Source organism: Gracilinanus agilis, unplaced genomic scaffold (assembly GCF_016433145.1).
Source record: "Gracilinanus agilis isolate LMUSP501 unplaced genomic scaffold, AgileGrace unplaced_scaffold12497, whole genome shotgun sequence".
In the NCBI taxonomy this organism is placed as follows: Eukaryota; Metazoa; Chordata; class Mammalia; order Didelphimorphia; family Didelphidae; genus Gracilinanus; species Gracilinanus agilis.
The window spans coordinates 1-1201 of record NW_025343028.1 but is presented as its reverse complement, the minus strand read 5'-3'; the positions used below and the strand labels follow the sequence as shown (position 1 = coordinate 1201).

Below are 1201 nucleotides of genomic sequence, written 5' to 3'. Positions count from 1 at the left end.
CCGGCTCGCCCCTCGCCCAGCACAGAGAGTCCGAGTGGGGCACCGAACCGGAATTCAAGGGAAAGAGGGGATGGCAGGTGGTGGCGGGGAACTGGCGAGAACCGGGCTGGAGGCTGGACGCGAGGCAGCGGCCCGGGAGGAAGGAGAGAGGAAGAGGGGAGGAGCGGCAGCCTGCGGGACGGCGAGGGGGGGCGGCACCGGGACAATGTCCCAAGGCTGGAGCGCGGGAAGGAATGGGGAGGAAGGAATCCGGGCGGCGTCCCAAGCTAGGGGCGGAGGTGGCGGGAAGGCAGGAGGGCACTGGGGGGTCTGCAGAGGGGGTGCCGGGACCTGGGGGGAGGCCCAGAAGCGCAAAGGCTTGGAGAGGGGGCGCAGAGGCGCAGAGGGGCCGCAGAGATTCAGGGACTCGGGGCTGGGGCCGGAGAGGCTCAGGGGTGCAGAAATGTGGAGAGGGGTGCTGAGGCTCGGGGTCGGACGGGGCTGGAGAGGGGACACTAAGGCAGGAGAGGGGCGCGGGGCGGCGGGGAGGGCGGGCACCCACCGTCGGAAGAGGCTCTCCATGTCCTTGATCTGGCGGCGGCTGAACTCGCGAAACTCGGTGTAGGGCTTGAAGACCTTGATGGGCCGGGGCCGCGCCGTTCCCTCGTGGATGTCCTGACGCCGGTTCAGCTGCTCCTTGAGCTCGGAGCCCGCGTTGGCCGTGAGCTCCTTGGCGGGCGGCTCGTCTCCCGGGCTCGGGGAGCCGCAGGGCCAGGCCGGTGCGGGCACCCCGTCGAAGCCGTTGTGCTGCGGGATCGGGGCAGCCTCGGCCTCCTGCTCCAGCCTCAGCCTCCGCTGCAGCTTCAGAGCGAGCTCGTAGCTGGCCATGGCCCGAGGACTCGCAGTCCCCACGGACGGGGCCGGCTCCTTCGCCCGCCCGCTCGTCCACCCGCCCGATCGCTGCTTCCCGGGAGCGGCTCTGAACTTCTCTCTTTGGATTTTATTTTAACTGGGACTGGGGATTCTTTGAAGGTTGCCAAACAGCAATATATCTCCATCTCCAGTTGCTGTTCAGTTGTTTTAGTTGTGTCTGACTCTTTGTGACCCTGTACTGGATTTGAACTTGGGTCTTCTTGATTCCAGCCCTGGCCCTCTAATAACTGTGCCACCTAGATGTTCTTATCTCCATTTGTAAGTTCCAAAGACTTTGCCTCCAAAAGAA

The 1201-nt window shown here is 65.4% G+C and overlaps 1 protein-coding gene across 1 annotated transcript; it reads right to left on the bottom strand.

The window, feature by feature from the left end:
- Positions 1-266: 266 nt before the first annotated feature.
- Positions 267-867, bottom strand: LOC123253984 (EF-hand domain-containing protein D1-like). Its single transcript, XM_044683059.1, has 2 exons — positions 542-867; positions 267-330 (listed from the first exon to the last, which is right to left on the bottom strand). The coding sequence occupies exons 1-2, from the start codon at positions 865-867 to the stop codon at positions 267-269; spliced, it is 390 nt and encodes a 129-aa protein (XP_044538994.1).
- Positions 868-1201: the final 334 nt, after the last annotated feature.